A 22,409-nucleotide genomic window follows, 5' to 3' on the forward strand; every position below is an offset into this window, starting at 1 on the left:
TTCAAAATTCTCTTCCTCCACTTTCTTCTCTCATCTCTCTCTCTCTCTCTCTCTCTCTCTCTCCCTCCCTCCCAATTTCTCTCCTATTCTTGTTTACTCCGAGCGAGATAGAAAAGGTCCACTTTCATTCCCAATCAAGATCTACACAACATACAAAATAAAAGTTTTTTTTTTTTAATTGAGGTTTCAACAAATATTTAATATATTTTCTAAATTGTAATCACAAAATCAAGATATACTCACTGCTAAGTGAAATGGTAGATGAAACAAAGTTTCACAAAACTCAACTGAAGGCAAGCAGGGCATACATTCTGGTGCCAACAAACAGAACATCTTTACTGCACAATTACACAGTAAATAGCGATAATGATATTCTGTTTCTATATTCTGAATGTGTTAAGTGCCCTACTCACCTAAACTTTGACAATTCTGTTTATCGTTAATGAAATGATGTAATAATTTGATCATTTACCAGGAAAAATGAAATAGCACATATTATGTACACATAAAATATACGTAAATACTGTTGAACTTACAAAACCACTTGCACCCCAGTATGCCGCCTTTTCTAATTCAACATCTCCTTGTCAAAATAATGGTTGGACTCACAGACAGACAGGGAAAAGACAATAGAACTAAATGCTTCGTGTGTCAATTAAGTACTGGTTGCAACATAATCCTTATTAGTACCTACATCACATATGATTTACACCCATGTAAACACTTCTACCAAATTAGCAATAAATGCTGAAATATCATGCAAAATATATAGGAATGTAACAAATGGATTTATAGATATTAACATTCAAGTGCAATTTCTAAATCATTGCATGGGTCTTAACTAAAGCTCTAAAACCCATAGTTCATGGGGTAATCTTTATTTTTACCCCTGTCTTTATATTCTTATAAAACTTTTATCTCATGTGAACAGTACGGTACTCTATTGTTTTTTTCTCCAAATTATAGCAATACACAAGAGGTTCTATTTTCTTAATGCCACTAAAAACTAAAGAGATGGGTTACATGTCTATTTTATTGCTAATAATGTGTAACATATTTTACATGATAGTTGCTGATATGCTGCTATTTCAGACAAGCATTAACAAGTATTGATCTTTAACTGAAAAAAGTTCAGCACTCCTTATTCAAGCAATGTAAACAGTAGTTTATATTTCGTAACTGGATGTTTTTAAACTACAAAAAGTGCTGATCAATGAAATTTCTCACACTTTGGCTTGCCCAAGTTAATGGACTAAGCAGGCATGGCTTTCAAAGCTATGTTATTATTGGTCACCATGACGACAAGCTCACAAAATGACCTCTAGGGTAATCCTTAACACATGAATATTTTTTAACAAAGAACAGTAATATGCACATGTGAATCAAACAGTTAAAAAGATATGTCCTTGATGATCCAAACATGTTTGTAAATTCTTGTTTCCTAGCTCCTAGTTCAGGCTAAACGGAAATTGTCTAGCCCAAGAAAACACAAAGTTTTAAAAATATCTTAGATAAAGTGATGTGAACAGAAATTATTTAGAATATTTGCAGCATTTCGTACTATTGGCTTCTAACTTAAATAAACACTTAAAGCTATAGATTCTTCTGATTTGGTATTACAGGATTAAAGGACAATAGTTGTATTATGATTATAAACTGTTAAATCTAAAAGATATTAATAAAGAGTGGAGACAAGTAGCTCCAGTGTGACCAAGGTACAATACATACTGCAAATTTATTGACAGGTAGGGATATCATTCATCTCTGCGCTGCTACACATAATGTACACTGAAATAAATGTAAATGAATATGCAGTACTACATTTGTCATGACAAGTGGATACAATGAAAAAAATCTTCCTACACATCATTGTAATCTATAACTTGTGCTATGTAAACACAAATGGGGACACAAACTTACATATTTGGAAGCAACATATATATCACTCACATTCGTTGTCAAATAACATGTGCATCGGACTAGTAATGTTTTATTGATATAATTTGATATACCATAAATCATCTCAACATGGGATACATTTGCCTTTCTGATTAATTGGCTATCAAAAGTTTTAACAATTAGACCTACTAAACAAGATATCAGTATAGGTATACAGCATATAGTAATAGTTGCAGAGTGGACGATTTACAATGCAGTGTAGCTTTATCACAGATGGTTGCAAGGTTAACAGAATCATTGTGGCTTCATGTACTGTATTATTACAAGTTTGATTTAAAAAGAAGAAAACAAACTGTAGATTTTCTTTCTATCATAAAGAATATTGTTTTATGATATTTCTTGCAAAATTTCTAAAGACAAAATATTGAAGTAACAGAATATTGGTTGTTATCTTGCTTGCAGGGCAAACATGAACTTTGAATTCCCCAAAATTCTTATCCAAGTACATGTATCTTATCTCACGGTACTCTCTGTCATATTTGATATGCACATGACCCTTGACCCCTACATGATTCCCGAAATCACCTTAAAGAGATCAGTCACATATGATGCAGTAACTGCAACCATTCTTTTGTTTTTTAATGACCCAAATGTGATATAACGGTACTTCTCATTTGTTAATCTTTTAACAAACAAATAGTGAGTAGGCAGTAGAAACTTGTTGCGCACACTATTAAAGCTACTTTCTTTCTATCTCCATTTGCCATTCGATTCCAAGTTTTTAGAAATACAATGATAAACTATCAGTCTTCTGCATCATGTTTAAAACAAGCTTAATTTCATAAATAAACTATTGTAACTATTATAAGCACATGTAACAGTACTACCGGTAATAACAAATTTGCCATCATTTACATTGGCGCAATTTGGTGTAGAATACTGCATTGGCTGAGATCAATAAAAGGTACCAAATCTGTAAAAAAAAACTTTAAAAAACACTGGTTCTTGCATCTTTTTATTCTCAGCATACAATTACACAAGGAATGATTTGGATGAGAATTTCTAAAACCAATCAATAATACACTAATATATCTAATACCTTTATGATAATATTACCCACAATTCAAAGATTTTATTACAAACACTCTATATAACCCCCTATGTAAATAATGTTTGGACTTTTCAACATCTTATTCAATTTAGTTAACTACCTAAAATTAAGAAAATTACATATAAAGGTACAGTATTACTGCTCTGTGAAAATTTATAGTAAGTATACCGTAGTCATATCGATAATTAACAATGGTTACTATGGTTATGGCATGTTCCCAACAAATAATTTACCCTCTTCTCTTTTCAGATTTTTTGATGGAGTGCAATAAAACAAAACACATTTTAGACAATTAAAGTGGCATCAAATACTATACATCTACATGGCTGTGACCAAAACCTCCATTATTTGCTAAATTATGGGTATTTTGTATCAATTCAAATACATAACTTTTACTAAATAAGTGTTTCCCTCTTTTTTTCTACATATATACATGTACATCATATTTAAATGTCTAATATAAACAAAATAGTATTGATACATTACTATGGGGTATTTATCTAGAATATAGATTTACATGTACAAACTTCTACAAAACAACTCTAGCAATCTATCATGGTTTTTTTCTTTTTTTTCTACCTTTTATGAAAACAGTGACTTTTCCACACAACCAAATTGCACTTTTTTGTCCTTGATGACAATATGTAAGGACATTTTTATCATACAAAATTGTCACTCAACATTACATCACAAATTTAGATTAATTTTAGATTACAGGTTGGTTAAAGTTATGGTTATGACATTTGGATTATAAAAGGAACATGTCATATCTATGCAGTGATATATTCTTACTTTTAAAAAGAATGCTTTATTATTCATTCCATTGAACAGTAGATGTTACATGCCATTCATTCACTTTGCATGTAAGTTATGACTTTAGGATGGCAACTACACTGAAAAAAGGGTCCTTTCAATTTGTCACAACAAACATGACTTCGTTTTGAAGCATATATGCACATGCATGGGCTCGTTTGAAAGCTTGTCTTCAAAAACAATGTACAGAGTGATATTTGGTCCATTAGTGTCATCATGAAAACAAAAAAATGGACAACAGTGTGGTAGCGAAATGATGGTAGGTCTACCACTATACGCCTATGTAGAATTTTTAAGGTAAGTTAGAACTACTATCATGAATAGTAATTTGATAAGTCTGCGGTTTAAAAATTCCAATTATAATCATTTCTTGTCACTTTCTCTTTGAGTAGCCAATTTGCCATCACACACCCAGAGGAAAGGGTTACGTTCCTGTTTTTATGCTCGAGAAACACTTCGTAGAGGATATTAGATGCGAGAAGTGAAAGCACTTTATTGTAAAATCAGTGTCCTCAACTCTCTTCCAGCAAACTCATATTTGTGCAAATTGATTGTAACATTTAACAAATCGTATTTTCTTGTAAATACTAAATGGAAGAGGAACATCAATATACATTATCATAATTAATTGTATCACATTGATACTGTATATACATCCGATGTTAGTCATAATGTACATATACTTATAGAATTTCATCTAGATTCCCACCTGTCGTTCCTATTTGAGCTGCAGTCGCTCTGCTCGAATCTGATGAGACTAGGCATTCCAAAAGAAAATTCAACATAATAAATTGGCGATAAAAAATGGTTGAAATTCATGAAATCATAATGAGATTGAGTATATGACAAATGACATCACTTAGAGCACAATCGAATGTCTGATCCTTCGATACATGTTCAAGACACTGTAAGTGAAGAGAAGGTAAATACACTCTTCACTTTGTACACAAATTTTAATTGCTCATACCTAGGATATACTTCTGGGGAAATAATTGATATAATATTATGAGCTACAATCAAATTCAATAGTGGCTTTCTTTGTAAAATACAACTTAAAATATATATAATTACACTGTAAATAGAGGGAGTTGAAAATATGTGATCATGGTCCAGGTCTCTCTATTCTATGGCCCTGTTCAAAAGAAGAAAACACCCTTGCACAATAAGATGATATAAGTAAAGTGTGCTTCATATTTCTGAATCCAACAAATAAGTGGGTACATGAAGCAGCCATTGGAAGCTATGTCTTTTATGTGTTCCTCTACATTGCTTATTGCCATATATTTGCATGTAACATTTTACCACAACAATTTGGTGAGACAGTTTGTCATTTAAAAAAAGCTATTTTTTAAAGACAAAGGTCAGTTGGTACTACCATTAGAGAAAATGATAAAGTGAATAGCATACAGATCGTTATAACCTACCAAATTATAATTTCTAGCTATTTACTCAAACATTGTGAGGTAGGTATAACCTTAAAGGTCATATTAAAGTCTTTAAAAACATTAAATTAATCACATGTTTTCACCTTGTTTTCTCAAGATCAAACTAGCTACATTTTCTTCTTTTTTTATGCTAGTTTTCATAATATTTCATTTTTGCTCAAATAGCCATCTTCACAAGCTATAGAGGGCAGCAAATTCTAAGGAAGAAATACCTAATTGACTTTTTATTTTGGAAAGCCCTTTGCACCTTTAGTAGATATTATCATCCCGTTCATTGGATTAAAAATTGCCTGCACACAATGTGTGCATATTCTCTACTCCCTGGGGAGGTTTTATGCTGCCTGAAATAAATATAATGTGTTGCAATGGAATTTCTTGACATACAGTTTTTAAAATACATACAGGTAGGTTACATGAAGATAGGTGATGTATTTTTGCCAAATAAATAGCTCATTCTGAAATTATAAACATTTTTTTAGGTCCAAGCAGATGAGCAATATATTGCAGTATAGAAACAGTAGGTAGATGAAATTCAGCTAAGGTCTGTGCATTATAGGCTGCAACATTTTCGAAGTACTCCATCACAACAAGGGTTATTTTTTTTTTTAATTGATTTTAATTGACTGTCAACCATCCAAACAAAAAATAAAATAAAAGTCTCCCATTGAATCATGCCTTAGCAAAACAAAATGCCGAAGCATTATATATAAATTTAGAATATCATAACATTTTGGGCAGTATGATTGCAGAGGAAATGCATAAATATGCCATCTTGTCAATTAGGTATATGGAATGTAATTCTCTGTGGATTGTAAACCAATCCTATGCTTGAATTCAAGCTTACCAACTGCACATTGTCTGGAGCAAAAAGGGCACTAACTCTGTATTAAATCACATGTATTTGAGTTTAATAACAGCATTCTGGCTCCAAACATATGATATATTACAGACCTGGATCACGATCACTTTATAAATAGTATTATCTTGTTTTGGATGAGGGCGGGAGTGGACATCACTTGAATGAAGGAAGATTGGGCAAGCTGATGTTTGGCGTTGGAATGTTTGGCAGGTTCATGTTTTTGACAGCTGCTGCTGCTCTAGCTGGTGCTGCTGATAGACCAGCCTGAATGAGGAATGGAGAGAGAAAGAGAGAAGAAAAATGATGTCATTGATGTCAATGTTCTTGGTAACAAGAGTAAGGTCCATTCAGACATGAGGTGGTAAACAGTTAAAATACTGCATTGACAAAAGCGTGATGCACTTCATATTTCCAAATGTTACCAAACTAAGCTGAGATTTCAGTATATCTGATTGTCCTAAGTTACTTGGACCAGACACAATAAAGTACAATTATACTCTTGATGTCAACCTATGGTCATAACTACATGTAAATGATATTTGCTACTGTAAGGGATACTGCATTGCCAAATACCAAGGACTTTCCCAAAATACAGATCAGAGAACATAAATAGGGGGCATTAATGAATTTATTGAACACATCTACACCTTACTTTTTACCCCCCCCCCCCCCCTCCATCAATAAAATATCCCCTTTACCACACTTATACACCCAAATTTTTGCAGTGGTGATTTGGACTGATTGTATAGAGAATCATGTCTAAACAGGGATACATGTGCAGAGTCGGGGTAATATTGCAGTGCTTTGAGCACCTTGCAGGGTGGGTGGTTATGTGCGCTATATAAATATCCAATATTATTATTATTATTATTATTAATTTGCTGTGACATGTATGAAATGATGGAATTACTATTTTGTTTTAACACTCTGCCATGAATATCATATTTAATATCATTTGATATACTCATCATGGATGAATAATATATGCACAGATAATATATGATCAGATAAATGATACGATAAACCAGTATTAAAGTAGGTACATTTATATGTGAGTATAATTTTGCACTATCCATAATATATCCAGCATGTTTGGGGTTTTTGTTCCTCCTTTATTTATTCGTCAATACATTCATCATACACAGCTACAATATGATAGTACTGAACTTGAATACATACCTCTTGTTTTTCAAGCTTATTTTGTTCCTCTATCCTTGTCAGTATTTCTGTCATATTTGTTTCTAGAACCATACCTCCCATGACCAGCTCTCCTAAAATATGATGCACCTGTTCATGTAAAAATCAGAGTATTAATATCTAGCTCCAAATATTGTAATACATTGATTTGAGTGGTAGTGATACACAAACACAGGTATCTTAAACAGAGAATAATGATATAAATTTTGTGATCAAGATACATTAAAAACTATGTACCTGTATTTTGCTAAATAAAGTGCCTTGTTCATTTACTGAAAGCACATCCTTTTTTCTTTAATCATGCCTATCTTTTAAATTTACACAGGTCCATTTTACTGCCTTTTCTACTTTTACAACTCTGCATAACATTTTATTTGTACAAGAAACAAAATCAGATTCAAAGGGCGTAGCAAGGATTTGCATGGTGAGTATCCCAAAACTTTAAAAAGGGTCAAAATGTTGTTTACATCTTAGTTTAAAACTTTACTAAATATATGATAAAAATATTTTTTATTAGCAAAATTACAGTCATTTTTTTACATTTCAGATTTGAATTTTGCAACTGGCGGTGTCTTGTTCACCCCATTTGTTATGTACAAAATGAGGGCTTCAATTTGCATTTGTAGAGTGAAAACTACACATACTTTCATAACTCATCTTGCTGCTGGGGATACATTTTGAGATAATTTTTTTAAGGGCCTGCAAATCCCTGATTGCAAGCCTGGAATTACCAATTTCTTTCACACATGCCTTTCTTGTACTTGTAATTTTTTTCCTGATTATTACCGGTATGCTTCCACACAATTTGTCTTATCATAAAGGTTGGGTAATTCTCATATTTCAAGAAGTATTTTGGGAAAACACACCTTTTAATCTATCATCTGTTTTTTCCTACTCATGTATGCCTTAATTTGAAAATCAAATAACGAAGACATACCTTGTCAACATGGAATATTAAATCCAGCTCACAAACATTTTCAAAGCACTTGTCTAATGTCTCTACAAATACCTGCACAAAGAAATAAAAGGAAATTATTCAAAACATAAGAGAGAGAAATTAAAAAATTGCATTCTCAATGTTCAATAGAATTGTATAATTACCATATAAGATTATTGATAGTATACAGTGTATAATTGTCCAATTTAAATGAACATTATCATATTTCAGAAAATCATAATGTGTCCCACAAAAAGAAGAACATTTGATTGTCAATGGTACTTCACTATTGCTGTCTAAAAGCTGTTGAATGGTTACAATAAGATTACCGATATTACAACAAAATGAAGGTAATTTACTAGCAATATCAGTATCACTATCACAAGTTACACAACCTTAAATCATACTTTTTTCATCAGTCAAACATAACACTTTCCAAGTAAAACTGTACAAAATATGATACAGAAACATGTATAAGCTTTGCTAATATTTATGTTAATAAATCTTAAATGAAGATGAAGTTTTAAAAATTGATGAAGCCTACCAGTGATTGACAATTTCAATTCTAGTCCTCCTCTTAATATTTTCGTAATCTAATAAACATTTCTAGAAATGTGTTAGCACACTTACTTGTATTAAATCTAGGATACCAAGTTCACTTTCTGATGAGTCCACACAGAAAACAAAGTATAACGTAGCATAATGTCTGTAGACTAGTTTGAAATCTTCATTGCCGACAATCCTATATCAGAAGTAAGGACGGGTTGGAAGGAAGGAGTATGAAAGAGAGTATACAACATGAATAATCGCTAATATAAACACAAGATTCCAAACCAAAAACGCGTCATCACTCCCAGTAAAGCATAAAACAGACAATTCTGTAATAAGAAGATTTCATAATAATGGTTTGCATTTTCAAATTCACAAAGATTAGGTCAAAAAGGTATAGCTATAGTGACAAATATTCATTCATTATATTTACATGCATTTTCTGTATCTCTTTCATGTTGTTATGATCTACTTGATTATGATTATTCAGCATATTATCAAATGGACTTAACCCTTCAGAGAAAGATGGCTTGTGTGCATGCAGAAAAGTTAATGAACATGTTGGTGAACCTCCTAGAAAATCAGGCACAGAATAAGACAATGATGAAATCTTTAAAATTGAGATCACTAATCACTGATGATTTTGGAAATCCACAATTGGCAGTGCAGAAATACTGTGTACGGTTTTTGTATTCTCATGAAATAAGCCACCATTAGTTCATTATGCTGAGAAGCATTTCATTTTGTGCAATGTTGAGATGACTGGAAAGTTCTTTCCATTTTTCCATAGAATTTTTAAACTCATATATGTGCTGCAGTGAGTGGCTGTTTTTATAAAAAGCTTGGATGATATGTTCAATTCAACTCTGAAAAAATCATTAGGACACCCAAAAAAATTTAACCAACAGAACTACAAATTATTTTAAGCTTCCCTTTGTCATAATTCACAGACAAAAATGAAACAAACCATGAACACACACGCACCTACACTTTGGACTAAATTGTACATCATGAGATGACATCAATATCACAAATGAATGATAAGCACTGTTACGCTTATCTCTAAATGTATCAAAATATTCTTTACAGACAAAAATCATATCACCTTCCAATAAAATAGAAATAGACTCTATAGAGTCTAGATCTACATGTACATTCTTAAGCAAAATGACATATTCAGTTTTAATAAGGATAACTTTTGTTAACTTGAATTCATGTTCAGGCAGCTGCCAACCCACAGACACAGGCCCAGGGAACAGTTTAGAACACAATAATACAATTCCTGTTTCAGTACTTTCGCACCAGACATGAATGAATATGTTGCTTGCACACTGGCCGTCTAATTGCGATTCTGTTAAATATAATGCAAAGGAAAAAAATATTTTGACGCATCTCTGCTACCCTGGCCTTGATATGTATTTTCTCCAAAATCGCAACTAATAGGTCTTTCATTTGCATTCTATTTGTCAAAATCAACAGAATCACACTGTGCAAAAGTGCATTGTCATTAGCGCCTCTTTTACTTATTAATTCTTTTTTTCTAAATAACATTGTGACTGTCATGTCTTGTCATCTTTTTGTTGCAATGAATATTTTTTTAAAGGTTAAATGTCTAAGTAAACTCACATTCCTCCTTCCAGAAAATTGCACACATTATCATCTCGCTTTGAGACCAAATGGAAAGTTTCTCTGACAATCTGTTGTTGTTCGTCTTCATGCTGCAATCAAAAGAAAAGAAGTGGGACACAGATCGAGTAAGACTAAGAGAACCACACAGTATTCAGTCGATGGGACTGTACAATTCGTTCACTATGGAAAATACACAGCGGTCTCTCTCGCCACAACGAGCATTGTAACATTCGTTTACTTCGTCTGATATAAGAAATATACTTTGAATACTTACGTAATGAGTGTAGAATTTGGCAAGCCGAGGCTTTCCGTGGTTATTGAAGACTAAAATTGCTTTTATCATCTTGAAAATTTATTACAGATTATCATGAACGACAGATGGGTGGGTGGACAAGTCACGACGCTAGTCTTTCACTGTAATGCAGACAGTACGTATACAGTTATACACCGGTACAGGGTGGCCCAGAAAAAGGACTTGTACGTCTATAGATCAACCAGCGTTCCAAACTTTCAACCACTTGTTTTAGTCACGGCACCCAAAAGAGTTTCACGTCACCCAAATCCCGAATTCATCACAAAAAAATTAATTTTGCGTCAGTCGTCAAGTGATACGCACACATCATTTCTAAATTTTGCGAGAAAGTGAAGCCCGGAGCGAGTGAAGGGTTTTATTCTTTTATTGAACTAGCCGATAAGATATAAATATAAAACATGATGCAGGCACTTCTCCGAAAATACATGATTACAAAAATGAATATTCAGTCACCTCCGTACACTAATATGAGGATATTCGGGCTTCTAATTGCCCAGAATAATCCTGTTTCTACACTGTCGCTCATCAAGGTGGAATATTTGTTTTTATCCCAATTTATGAAATTATTTTAAAAATACTCTAAAAATAGTAGATCTAGATAATAGTATACATTCTCAGATTTTATTGAATAATAATTTGCCAATATGTGTTTTGCGTGACTGCTAAAGCATGTGTATGCTACTATGCTTATCAACTAGGGGACCTATGCCCTTAAGTCATGAATGACAGTAATGAGGATTAATGCCCCACAAAAGGGCACTAATATAGCACATCGACACGGTTTTGATCCTGGGGCCTCATAGTTACGAGGCCATTGCTTTGTCACTGAACCATTACTGTACGCAGCGGGGGCTAGGGTAGGGGGCAGTTTCCATAAATAAAAAAAAAAACAGAAAATGCAATAAATTTTCAATAATTTATTGCACTTTACCCCGGTTCCCAACATAAACAAATCTTCCCTGTGCCCATGCCTTGAGCCATAATGCATGGCCATCCAGAGGATTTTGTTATGTTGGGGACCGGGGTAAAATGCAATAAATTATTGAAAATTTATTGCATTTTCTGTTTTTTTTTTAATTTATGGAAACTGCCCCCTACCCTAGCCCCCGCTGCGTACAGTCATGGTTCAGTGACAAATCAATGACCTCGTAACTGTGAGGCCCCAGGATCAAAACCGTGTCGATGTGCTATATTAGTTGCTTTTTGTGGGGTATTAATCCTCATTACTGTTATTTATGACTTGAGGGCGTAGGTCCCCTAGTTAATAAGCATAGTAGCATACACATGCTTTAGCAGTCCCGCAAAACACACATTGGCAAATTATTATTCAATACAATCTGAGAATGTATACTATTATCTAGATCTATTATTTTTAAATAATTTTTATAATAATTCCATAAATTGGGCTAAAACTAAAATATTCCACCTTTATGAGCGACAGTGTAAATGCTGTGAGAGATAGTGCATGAAGCTACTTTGAGAGCGATCTTGGCCTGGGCACCCGCCCCTTCCAATTAAAGGGATATTCGGGCACTTCGCTGCCCACATATTAGAGGTAATTAGGCACTTCGCTGCTTGATGAAATCATCCTGTTTCTAAAAGCATTGCGAGCGAGTGACGCCGTGAGTGAGGACTAAAGACACTTAATTATCCTTAAAATGAGTCATGAAATTACAGGTTCTTATAGGCCTTATCTGTTTTTTGTTTTTTTTAATCGACATTATTCAAAATATTTGTTTGTATTTTTATGTGCCGGTTAAAAAAATAACACTGTAGCATACTACCAATAACGTGGGCTTAGGATTCAGTACCAGCGGAAGCAGATCTTTGAATTTCTTACAAAAATTAAAAACATTGGTAGAGGGATTTTTTTTTTTTTTTTTTGGGGGGGGGGGGGTAAATTTTGTCACGCAATTTAAGAGTTCTCTTTATGTGACGGTGTTTGTTCGTATTTAACAAATCATTAAAAATGCCTGATAAAAAGGAAAAATTGCACTTGATCTGGAATGTTATGATTTTGTTCAATCTGACGTCTATTGCAATTTGCCCAAAGCTCAGGCATGATTCAGTTTCTGTAGCTACACAATGATTCGTTTTATTCCGCAAGGAGCACTGCAAATCGATGTCTTAAACATTGTTTCACAAAATACGTCTAGAAAAAAGAAGAAAAAAAGACCAGTCTTTACCAAATATGTTTTATTTAAAAAGATTTTCCATTTATCGGTCTAGGTGCAATTTCCCCCCACACTATTTGAAGTATGCTATTTTTTTCTTTCGGGGGGGGGGGGGGGGGTGGGGTCCATCCTGTACTAGTAAAATCCAGGGGATAGAAGGCGTAGGGGTTACACTCTGTTTCGATTGAAATCAATACATTTTTTTATTTTAATTTTTAATTTTCAAAATCATATCAACATATCGAGTTTCGACGTTGTAATTTTTGATCTCGTCTTATTTTTTGTGTGGGAACAAATGAAAAGTGTTTCGATAAGGCTTATATGGATGAAAAAATGTGAGTTTTTAAAACTACTCAATACAAAAAGCTATACATTGCAAATAGTATAATTACCTTTTTCTAGAGGGAAAACATTGCATTTTTATTCTCCAAATTTGATTTAAATTTAATTTATGACGGAAAGAAGGGCCTCGAAGTCAATCACAATAGCACATGCCTTTAAAGAGAAATCAAATCATAAAGAAATTCAGTCTAATAGAAAGCAGAAAATTCAAAAAGCGCACTGGTGAAAGGTGGAATCGGACGTAATATAAGAAAGTTGTGAATTTAAAATATTGTATTCACTATAGGTATGGGGATTTCAAATTGGCTGAATCGATAATATCACTGTTACATAGTAGCGGACAAACTGTCCTATTTGATCAAACACAAAAATCACTAATCTTCTTAGATATCTTCTTTTTCTTTTTCAAAATATACTCAGGAGGGCATTGTCTTTTTAGGGGACCTTTGATGATGATACGCTATCCATGATTAAACTAGGTAGTTATGCCACAATGGGCGCGGGCAAGTATTGAATCCAATGACCGGGGATATCAGGCGCGGATCCACAGGGGGGGGGGGGGCAGTCGGGCCCGGCCCCCACCCCTGGCAAAAAAAGGGAGAAAAGATGGTAACCACAATTTTACCTTTCAAAAATAGTGCTCTCTACACCTCCAACTTCCCCCCCCCCCTGCTTTTTCGCCGACCGACTAATCGGCTGATTCGCCGTAAAATATTTTTTCATTAAAAAAAAAAATAGTGCTCTTTACCCCCCCCCCCCCCCCCCCCCCCCCCCCCCCCCCCCCCCCCCCCCGCCGACTGGATCGGCCACTGGGGGTAATATCATGTTCTGCAAAGCGCTTTTTTAGAGACATCGTATAATTATGTATAATTAAGCGCTTTTTAGGTTCGGAATAATATTTGTATGATCTCACATTTCAAACATCTATAACTTTATTGGTCAGCTTTTATATCAAACTGTCACCATTTTGGTTCTCTTATACTTTCTGCTTTCATACAAATTAAATGTTTATAAATGTTAGATTGCTCTTGAATTGAGCACCTGGCAATTAGTAAGTAAATTTCCAAAGGAAAACAAATCGATGGCTTGTTTCTCCGTTCACTTAATCTGTCCATCCATTAAAAAAAGGAGACGGGAAAAGAAAAAGATAATCTTTATATTACTGAGAGAGTGAGGGGTCTGATCATAAATCAATATGTTTGATTCCGCCGTCTTCGCTATAATATATTCATTATATTCGATGAGAACTTATCGCAATCACAGAACTGAAAATGAGTATTTTTTTTTCAGTTCTGAGATAATTTCAATACCCTTTTGTATCGCCATAGAAATCCAATGTTCGGATTATATACGCCATTGTCTTGTTTGTAAATTTCAATAGGTGACGCACAAGGATGTCGAAATAGGGTGATTTGTCGAAAGCCTTTGCGATCATAATTATTTCATGAATAATGCTAGCAGGAAATAAAACTTTGGGTCGATATTTTTTTTGAGAGCACCACGATGGGTAAGATGCCTCGGTTTCAGGCTGTGGAGAGGGGGGGGGGGGGGGGGGGGGGGGGGGGGGGGGGGGGGTCAATCAGCACCGTGTCGGTATATCCATGCATGGTTACGCGGACCTATTTTTGAGGGGGGAAGGGTAGTCATATTAATGGACACGACAAGTCTTAATCATGATTATTGCATGTAGTGCACTAAAAAATTAACATGCTACTCGTGAAACTGCATGATTGGTTGTAAGTAAAACCGTCCTTTAATTTGGAGTCATGGGCGGATTGATTTATCCTCTTCCATGACGGGACTCTGCGATAAGACGCAACTCCCAATCGGGAACGCAAGGCCCGATGTGATTGGTTGAAAGTTCATACCCCAGTCTAACGACAAGACCGACAGCAGACCGAAAAAAGAACTAAATAATATTAAGCCTATATCCATATCGGTTTGGAGGTGTATATTATGTAATACATCAGTCAAACCGCCGATCTGACTCCACTCCGTCCCGGAATGACATAAATAATGCTTACAGGGGTCAGTCAGACTGGCTGATAGGCCTATACACCTCTACTCATCAAAAATGGATGTCAGTTTTGTTAATGCATGGAAACATGTGAGGCAACACCGAGGTTGTACAAGTCAACGTCAGCTACGTCTTCTTTTCTTGTCCTTTTCCCCTTTTTCTTTCTCTTTCTATCTTTAATTTGTTTAGTGTTTCTGTTTTTATAATTTTCTCTCGTTGGGGAGGGGGCACATTCCCCCATGTACACCCCCCCCCCCCCATTCTTATCCATGCCACTCAGACAGCAACCGGCTGATTCTTACATGAGTATACTCATTCAATGATCGTTTTATCTGGGATGCACCATTCCTGGCGACACAACATGTGATTCTTAAAATATCAGCATAAGCATTATTATGATTTGATAATGATAATTTAATAAAGATGACCAATACACGCACACCCTAATCAACATCCATTTGAGTATGGAAGCACTTAAGATTTGTTCAGACTATGTTCATGTATGACCGTGGCGTGTGTGGTCAACAATCATGGAGTCTGCTTCGTGATCTATTGGAATGTGAACATTATAGGCGTTAACCGTAAGGTCACGTGCGACGGTGATTTGGCGCCTCATTCACAATTCGCACGCATGACGCTCCCGCTGAGTCGCATTCAGGCCATTCTGACCAAATATGTTAATGAGGAAAATGAATGAACTATAATGGACTGATCATAATACGAGAGTATTACTGTTAAACGTCTACTGTCGACGTTGAGCCAATTGAAACATGATAAAATTATTACGAGTCTAAATGTCAAAGAGTGCAATTATTATTCAATAAAAAAACGGGAGGGGGCGTATATTTTGAGTCAGAATCATGGATCAGGTCATTTTAAGGTCCTTTTTTTGGCTTCTGGTACCGTCAAAATACTACTTCTCTGCCGGTGATGAATGAAGGGACTTAGTAACATTGTTCAGATGAGAGCAAATGGTGCTAAGTTAGTGACTAACTTTCATGCTAGATGTACAATTAAAGGTAATCTGAAAGTTTGAGTGAAAACGGACTATTTAAATGAAAAAAATTTGGGAAAACTGATCTGATAGATTCCTTAATTCTCCCAACTATATTATTACAATTTAATTACATTTAAGGTGAATTTAAATCGTCACAAAGCAATGAATTGGCTCATATCAGTCTTCTGTATGGTCTTCCTGATGCACAAATTAACAAATTGCAGAGAGTACAAAATTCAGCTGCTAGACTTATTGCAAAGCGTCGTTCACGTGAGTCCATCACTCCACTGTTGAGGGAGCTTCACATGCTAAGAGTCCGGGAACGAATTGATTTTAAGATCCTCTTGCTGACTTTCCAATGTTTGACAAAAACAGCTCCAGTCTACCTTCAAAGGCTGATATCAGAATACTTACCCTCCCGCAACCTGCGCTCAAACAAGAAATCACTCTTAATAGTTCCTGCCACCAATACCCAGTCTTATGGTTCCCGAACTTTTTATGCAGCATCCCCTCAACTCTGGAACAATTTACCTCAATGTATAAAACAAGCAGATTCAATAGACAAATTCAAATCCATGTTAAAAACCTACTTTTTTGTTAAATAGCCTCTTTCATTTGCATATGCAGCCCCTCGATTGTCCACTATCTATTATGTATAACTTAATATTTGGCTGTAATTCCTTCTCTTTCTATTTTTCTTAAGCGCTTAGAGACATATTTTGTGATAAGCGCTATACAAATGTTGTTAATTATTATTATTATTATACCATTCCAGACATTTATTTTTATTCTATTTTTTAAAGCCTGTCTTATGTCTTATTTTCATGAAAAAACGGTTGGGAAAATTCAAAAATGGTTGGGAGAATTTACTGTTAATAACTGTTAGGGTGTTGCACAGTGACGCCTTCAAAGAAAACCATAAATATCTTTGAGGTTTGAGAATTTTCTCAGGATATTTTGCCTGTTAGAGGGTAAGTACACTAGGAATATAGGCCTAATAAGTAACATTTCATACAAAACTTATACAGTTTTTTCATCGACCTTCAACATTGTTACCGAGTCACTGTAACAACCACAACAAATCATGAGAATGAAGATAACAATGACAATAATAATGATAATAATTGTAATGATAAATGATGATAAAATCGGCACCCTTCCTCTTCCCTGTAGACGCTGCGGACATGACGACCCCCGCCTTCCATTGCTTCGGACAATCACTGAGCCTGAAATGGTGATAAAACTCGACGAAACCCTTTCTGAAAATTAAAGGAAAACATACTCCACTTTTAAGTTGTAAGAAAGATAAAGATTAAAATAAAGATTCAGTTTTTTATTAAAAGGAAAACAAAATTATTTCCTAGTTCGCGTTCTTTAAAACGCAATGATAAGTTCTCTGTGAAAATGTATTATTTTGTTTTACTCAGTTAGCTTGAACTTTGGGTGGGGGAGAGGCCGGGGTACTCATATTTGGTTTCAACGGGGGGGGGGGGGGGGGGGGGGGGGTGCCGCTCAGGCTCGGCATTATTCCCATTTGTCACAATTTTCGGGTGTTTTCGTGTGCTGCAAACATCCTAACATTTTGCAAATTTGGGACATTTTGAAAAAACTGATCCATTTTTAATGGTATTTTCGTTAAAAGTGGGATATTTTGCGAAAAAGTAACCTATTAGAGCGCCACACCCCCGTATGCCCTAATATGTGAGTATACCCCCCTCCCCCCGCGTTAAATTTTCCCAGCCCGTTCACTTTTCCTAAATAGACACTCATTGTAGGATCATGGAGCAAGCAGCAAGTGAATGGAACCAAACTTGGATGGAACACTAAAATTATGTCAAAGCACTTGACGTTGATTACGCGAAGATCATGCCGATGTCACACAAGCCTATAATGCGATTGCAAATAACATCCGGGGCATTCTAGTTCAAGCTATTTTCATCGCGGGAACGCTGTGCTGTGTAGTCTGGAATGTAGTCTGGTAAGTAATAATTATCAATTAAATAACGGATTTGCGATAGATTGTTGTGAATTTGACAAATGTTGAAGTATATGTGCTGTACGTCGGTAGTGAGTGATATTATTAGCTTCAAATGTCTTTTCGTGTAAAACACAACATTCGGGATACATGAAAGTTCATTTTCGGCGGGTCGTCAAGTGCAGCGGAGTGTGTATGCATATCACACGGTGTTTGTATGGCAGTGTGTGTGTTGGTGTGTAGAGACGTGATAACTGAGCTCAACTGCAGCTGTTTATGATAGTAGCCGATTGTACACACATTGAATCTGTCGAGTTGCATGCAGACAGTGAACTGTTGTGATGTTCATATGCACGGCCACAGGCATTGAGTGCAGTCAATGTCAGAGTCGCAGTAGTGTATAAATCATTCGTACACTAACAGTTCAATAATCATTAGTCATTGACCTAAAATCTGACATTATTTGTTGGTTGTTTATAATAATTATAATATGCTACATGATGTCCCAAAGTTGACATTTGTAAACGATGATGCTCGAGTGTCTGGTCTCTGGTCTAGACGCCTAAAAATAAAAGCCTTCACATAACTTTGCCACTGTTGTTGGATTAAACAAAATAAATGCATCAAATAGCCCCAACAATTATAAATATTCATCCTAATGATATTTTCTAAAAATAATTCTCAAAAGATTTTTGAAATATTGCATGGAATAAATTAAATCAACTGTCGGGATACACAATGTCCAGACAGAATGACAACGTCTGCGTAATAGTAAGTGGCACTGTCTAACTTGGTAGCAACTAGCAAGCCCAATTATGTCCAATGTTTTAACCTGAATCTGTGAACCATGTTGTTGGAGGTAGGTGTGTGTGTTGGGGGGTATAATGCTAATTAATATGTCCCTGTATTAAGAAGAGTTGTGATACTGATTGATTCACATAAATTTGCAACTCTATATAAGACTAGGCCCAGGCCTACAATGTGTACTAAAGTCTGTTGTCAACATTTGTTACTTTGTGTGAAAGGTTGACATGTGTATGATGTGCGCTTTGCCCAGAATGCTTGATGTTCATAAGCATGTTATTTTTTATATCTGTGTGATATGTTTGTGATCGTTTGATACTTTTTGTTTACAGGTTTGTAATGTCTTAATTAATGTCTAAAAAAGAAAGGACAAAATTACTTTCAACTCTCGTATCTATTTACTATTGCTTCTGTAATGACAAGTAGTACTAGGTCGATAAATATAAAGAAATGTTAGTTTCTTGTTCTTGTGTACATATAGATTTTAGCTGCTGTTGAGGAAAAAAATGTTTTACAGTTTTTGAATTTATAAGAAAAAAAATGTAAAAGAGAGAAATGAGAGAAATCCAAGTAATTTTCACAATTGGCACATTTTTCCAGATTGGAATTATCTCTTTCTTGGAATTAACTCTTTTGCATTATTGTAGTATTATGTCTCAAAAACAAATTCTGTGATAAAAATCTAGACAATGCCTTGTGGGAAATCGTATTTTTTTTAAATATATATTTTTAAAATGTATTTTTGTTATTGTATATATATTTTTGTTTACAGCAGTTGAATTGGTGCATGACAAATGTTTGTAAATTTCCATTGGACTAGAATAGTGTCTGCATCCTCCTTTAAAAAATAAAGGTAAAAATGAAAGTTGAGAAACTGTAGTACATGTACATGAAATACTTTTTCATAGCCAATCAATAATTATGTTGCTACATAGGAACATACAGTACATGTTCTTTGCTAGTGAAAACTTATGTTTTTGTTTTAAACACAATCATACTTTATTTGATGTCAAACTTATCACTTTGGTAAGTATAGCGGGATGATCCGCACCAGTAGTAAGCTACATGTACATGTATCACTGTTAGCATTTTGGAAGATGCATGGACTGTACTAAAGAAGAAAAAAAAGTAGACTATTGTCAAAGGTACTGTACATTTGTAGCATCATCATGACTTATGTGCACATAGACTGCATTGGCACACAAATGTTTGCATGTACATGTATCTGTTTTCCTTCACTCAGACTAGATTTCAAGATTGTATCACGTTCATTTTGTGGAACAATTTGAAATTTACCTTCAGTCAATATCTACATACAGTATTATTCAGAGCAGGAAGAGAAAGAAAATTAATCGCAACAGTAGAAGTTCTTTACTTTCATCTTTTGTATCAAGAATCTTGAGGTTAAATGCCTCAACACATTTTCATCATACAGAAATATGTTTAGTTTGCTATTTACATACATGTACACATACATGTAGGTTCTTTTAAAGTTGGTAAAGATGCATTTTCACGGTTTCATTAAATGAGTTAATTAGTACTACAGTCAAACCTGCTTTAGTGACCACCTGTCTACAAAGGCCACATTTGTCGTTTCCCTTGAAAATGGTTTCTCATTGAATAATCTACTAAAGGAACCTGTCTACAAAGACCACTTTTTGTGTTTCCCTTGGGTGGTCGCTATAGACAGGTTTCACTGTATTCAGTAGTTTTATGCAGAGCAGGAAGATACGTGCTGTGCATGCCATCTTCCATTCCTCATCCTATCCAGTAAAAATTAAGAACCAATAAATGCATTGACAGGTGGGATACACAACTAGAGTGTTGCTTACAATGTTTTGAAATAATTACTGATACTGGACTTGATTGGTCACATAGTGGAAATCAACTCGATGCCAAATTTAAGTTGGGGACAAAAAAAAAAGATTCATTTTGCATTGCTTGAAGTAGAAAATATGCTAAAATATGAATTTGGCAAAATTTCAACTTCAGATTCTTTGATTCACAATATCAGTTCCAGGTCGAAATACATTGTAGACATCAAAGTCATTTAACTTACAGCACTGAGACATTGAAATTAAATCTTACCTCATTTAGAAATTAGATGATTTGCATCGGGTCCTAGAGCCAATACCATTAGCCCTGTGAAAGTTAGTGATTCTGGACTCAAATTGTTATCAGCGCTCATTTCATAATTGTTCATATTTTGTTTTTACGGTTTTTTATAACCAGGACTAAAATGGAAAACAGTCACGTGACTACTGGTATTTTTTTTTGTATCTATCTATAGAATAATTTAATAAAACATAAAAAGGAGCCCCCTTAGCATGCATGTTTAGTCGTTTACTAAATTTCTGGTAAACCCCAAACCAACAATAATTCTTTACATGCAGTATACGTAATGTCTTACCTCAAAGGGATCTTATGGCCTACCCATAATGACCATTCCTTCCCATCTATCAAGTGACCAGGGCATCGTTTCACATAACCATCATAAGAACAAGTTCGCCGACATCCCATTGAAACTTTTTTTACTCAAATTTTGTTTGGTCGGGGGTGTGCCGTTGAAGCCTCGAAACCCCTACCCATTTTTAAGGGTCATTTTTCTCGAAATAAGGTCCATTTTTCACAATTTTCAGGTGTTTTTATCTGGGTGTTTGCCATGGTATGATATAACTGTAACTTGAAAAATATCATCTTTGCAACAATGTGGACTTGTAAAGAGATTTTCCTTGTATTTCAGTTTGCAATTTTATTCTGGTTTTCTTGCAGTAAATTGAAGAATATTTGTTAATGTATGGATTGACTATAAACCTGTTCATGGAAACGGGTTTATTAAAAAATTTAAATCTACATTTGATATGCATATCATGTACATGTACATGTATGTTTGATACAAAATATCTCTCTTCTAGTTCTACATTATACAATATATATACAGGTAGTATACATGTATAATTCAAAATCACAATGTGAATTTGAAAGGGACCTTGACATTGCCAAAGGCAATTTATGTTTTTCTTCCTCCTCCCAACCCCCCCCCCCCCCTTTGAGTCTTGTACTGACTATTTATTTACAAGGCCAATGTCCATTTTCGCCTAGCCTTGCAGTTGTACATGCACTTTACTGCATTGGACCATCCAACTGTAATGTTTGGCAGTTGGCCAGCTGACTGCACAACATAAATTATGCATGGACAAATTTCTTGCCCTATCACATTTCACTCAATGCTCTTATGTGTTTTGCCCATATGCCCATTGACAGTGACGGTGGGTTGCGCTCTGTTGTAATATGCGGTTCGCATGGAATTAGATGCGACGAAGAAGAAGAGAGAAGGGGGGGGGGAAG

General features: G+C 34.8%; 2 protein-coding genes across 3 annotated transcripts in view; one reads left to right on the top strand and one right to left on the bottom strand.

Annotated features, from left to right (window-relative positions):
* Nucleotides 1–178: 178 nt before the first annotated feature.
* LOC594488 (AP-3 complex subunit sigma-1) lies at nucleotides 179–10,878 on the bottom strand. The gene is made up of 6 exons (XM_793925.5): nucleotides 10,714–10,878; nucleotides 10,437–10,528; nucleotides 8,892–9,003; nucleotides 8,262–8,333; nucleotides 7,307–7,414; nucleotides 179–6,391 (listed from the first exon to the last, which is right to left on the bottom strand). The coding sequence occupies exons 1-6, from the start codon at nucleotides 10,780–10,782 to the stop codon at nucleotides 6,281–6,283; spliced, it is 564 nt and encodes a 187-aa protein (XP_799018.1). The 5' UTR covers nucleotides 10,783–10,878; the 3' UTR covers nucleotides 179–6,280.
* Nucleotides 10,879–18,153: 7,275 nt separating this feature from the next.
* The window catches only part of LOC583286 (CTD small phosphatase-like protein 2-A), a 34,794-nt gene continuing 30,538 nt past the window's right edge, over nucleotides 18,154–22,409 (top strand). Inside the window, exon 1 of one of the 2 annotated variants that reach the window (XM_783203.5) lies at nucleotides 18,154–18,260. The gene's annotated coding sequence lies outside the window, so the exon portion shown is untranslated. The remainder of the gene's footprint in view (nucleotides 18,261–22,409) is intronic. The other variant, XM_011684240.2, reaches the window with a different exon arrangement.

Source organism: Strongylocentrotus purpuratus, unplaced genomic scaffold (assembly GCF_000002235.5).
Source record: "Strongylocentrotus purpuratus isolate Spur 01 unplaced genomic scaffold, Spur_5.0 spur5_scaffold_6, whole genome shotgun sequence".
Classification (NCBI taxonomy): Eukaryota; Metazoa; Echinodermata; class Echinoidea; order Camarodonta; family Strongylocentrotidae; genus Strongylocentrotus; species Strongylocentrotus purpuratus.

What these genes read in the sequence shown, in the direction of transcription:
- LOC594488 (XM_793925.5), bottom strand. Translation starts at nt 10,782, where the DNA reads ATGATAAAAGCAATTTTAGTCTTCAATAACCACGGAAAGCCTCGGCTT. An exon ending in CCAAATTCTACACTCATTAC is followed by an intron (nt 10,529 to 10,713) that starts GTAAGTATTCAA and finishes TTTTGATTGCAG; the next exon opens with CATGAAGACGAACAACAACA. An exon ending in AATTTTCTGGAAGGAGGAAT is followed by an intron (nt 9,004 to 10,436) that starts GTGAGTTTACTT and finishes CTTCTGATATAG; the next exon opens with GATTGTCGGCAATGAAGATT.